This window comes from Aptenodytes forsteri, unplaced genomic scaffold, assembly GCF_000699145.1.
Source record: "Aptenodytes forsteri isolate BGI_AS27 unplaced genomic scaffold, ASM69914v1 Scaffold72, whole genome shotgun sequence".
NCBI classification, from domain to species: Eukaryota; Metazoa; Chordata; class Aves; order Sphenisciformes; family Spheniscidae; genus Aptenodytes; species Aptenodytes forsteri.
Genome location: NW_008796193.1, coordinates 778,606 through 780,725, shown reverse-complemented (window position 1 = coordinate 780,725; position 2,120 = coordinate 778,606). Strand labels below are relative to the sequence as shown.

The window sequence follows — 2,120 nt, the reverse complement described above, 5'->3', positions numbered from 1 at the left end:
CACGTGTTCCTGGTGCTGCACGAGCAGGGCAGACCCTGCAGCCGCCTCTCTCCAGCCCACACCCTCTCCCTGCTGCCAGGCTTTGGGTGTGCAAAGCAGGGGGCATTTGACAGCTGCGTGTTTGTATCAGGGGGGAAAATACTTCCGAGTGTCTGTTAAAATGAGGGAGAACATGGGCTTCTCTCTCCCAGCATGGAGATGTAGCCCCGTTTTTCCACGCAGCTGATCTCTCCCTGCCCAGCTCCAGCTGCTGACCGCAGTGGCCCCTTCCTGCTGTCGAGCCGCTTTCCTGTGGCCGTGGTTCATCCCTTTCTCCCCGGCCCCCCCGCCTTGCCTCGGCCCCTGGTGTCATCATGCCACCGTTCGGGTGCCACCGAGGGAAGGGGCGACTTCCCGCCAAGCGTCTCTGGGTGAGGGTGCTCTGCATCGGGCCCTGGTGCTGTCCTGGCTGCTGGACCCCACAGGGACACAGCCCCCTGGGCGTGAGCACCTTCTGTTCCCTCGGTGGCAGTGGTGCCAGCAGGCACTGCTGCAGCGGGGTCAGCTGCCAGTCATCCCTGTGTTAATTACCCAGTAAACACCCCATCGCTATAACAACACCCATAATACATAGCACCATAGCAGTACCCGATGCCGTCCGTCCTGCGTGTATATATAGGGTTTGTCAGAAGCTGGTGTTCAGCCAAGGCTCTGTACGTGTACGAGGACGAGTCATGTTGGTCCGTAGAAGTCTGGTTTCCATTAAATGTTCCTCAGGAGCCATGCCAGGCGTTCACAGCACTAGCTCTCCCTCTGGCTTGTCCACTCCTTTCCCAACCCTAAATCTTCCACAGTTGTTGTTCTATGGTGGGGTCTGTGCACGGTGCCAGGCGGCTGCCCCGGCCACCCCAGGGATGTCCTTGGGGGCTGTCACCTCGGCGTGGGACAGCGGGGATGGCTGTCCGCCTTCAGCCACCATTAGCTCCGGGCAGTGGGGAGGCACGTTGGGGTGAATGCACACCCGACTTTGCTGAAGGTGAGGATGAGGATGGCTCCCCAAAATGAAAAAAATTCCTTGTCCCAAGTGAAACCAAACGGTGCTGCACTAATTAAGGGGCAATCGGGGTTTTTTTCACTGTTAAGCTAATGTGAGATGTGGTTTATAGCACGTGTACCTGGACTTCCTTCAGCTAGAAAACTGGCAAATAAACTTTCAGGCCAGACAACGTTTTGAAAGGAAAATGTAACTGAAATCAGCTATACTGTTTCTTTTTTTCTGGTTAAAATATATTGTGTTTGGCTTTTTCATACCCTTCTCTGCTATTGCCCTATCCCCTGTTTCTATAAAAACCAAAAAGGCAGGCAGCTCGCCAAGGACCGTTTCTCCGATGCTGGGGCTAAACGCTGTGCTGACACATGCGATGGAAAAACGGTGCATGCAAATCCTCCGTCCCCACAGGCGCTGTGAGTGGGATTTGGATGTGCAGCCGTGCTCCTGGCTCACGGGGACGCACGCAGCCGGAGCTGGCCGGTGCCTCATCGCCCGCACCCCGGCCAGCGCATGTGGAGGGGGTCAGGCGGATGCCGGCCGGGGGTGCGGGAGGGTGGGATGCGATGAGCCTCCTTGGGTGCCACCACTGGCTTTCGGAGTGGCTGCTCAGGGACCTGGCGCTGGGTGGGGATGGGTGTTCAAATGGAGCGATTGAAGTTCACCTGCTAATAAGTGTAGTCGAGGAGCGAGGAGGGGCTGGGCGGGGGCCATCAGCAGCGTCCAGGGAAGACGACGAGGGTTTGCAGGGGGACGAACAAAGATTCCCCTGAGCAACAACTGAATGAGAGCCTCCAGCCCCGGCCTGAAGCGAATGCTGCGGGGACTGAGAGAGAATTATTTGCTGAGGTTTTCCATCAAATCAATGACATCATTCTGTGCTGGAGTTCACCCATTTACACGCTCTCAGCCCCCCGGCAGCTGTGCTTAAATAGTGACATTCAGGCCTGAATCTGCCCATTCAGGAGCAAAGGTTTGACCCGTCAGAGGAAACTGCTGAACGAAGCTTTTGAGGGGAAAGCGGGGACTTGTGTGCGCTTCAAGGCCACGTTCCTCCCCGCGCCGGGGACCTGGCTGTCCCTGCGAGCTGCAG

General features: G+C 57.2%; 1 protein-coding gene across 1 annotated transcript in view; it reads left to right on the top strand.

The window, feature by feature from the left end:
• Positions 1 to 933: 933 nt before the first annotated feature.
• The window catches only part of OPHN1 (oligophrenin 1), a 53,117-nt gene continuing 51,930 nt past the window's right edge, over positions 934 to 2,120 (top strand). Inside the window, exon 1 of the mRNA XM_019474298.1 lies at positions 934 to 1,015. Within this exon, the coding sequence (XP_019329843.1) occupies positions 934 to 1,015 (82 nt within the window). The remainder of the gene's footprint in view (positions 1,016 to 2,120) is intronic.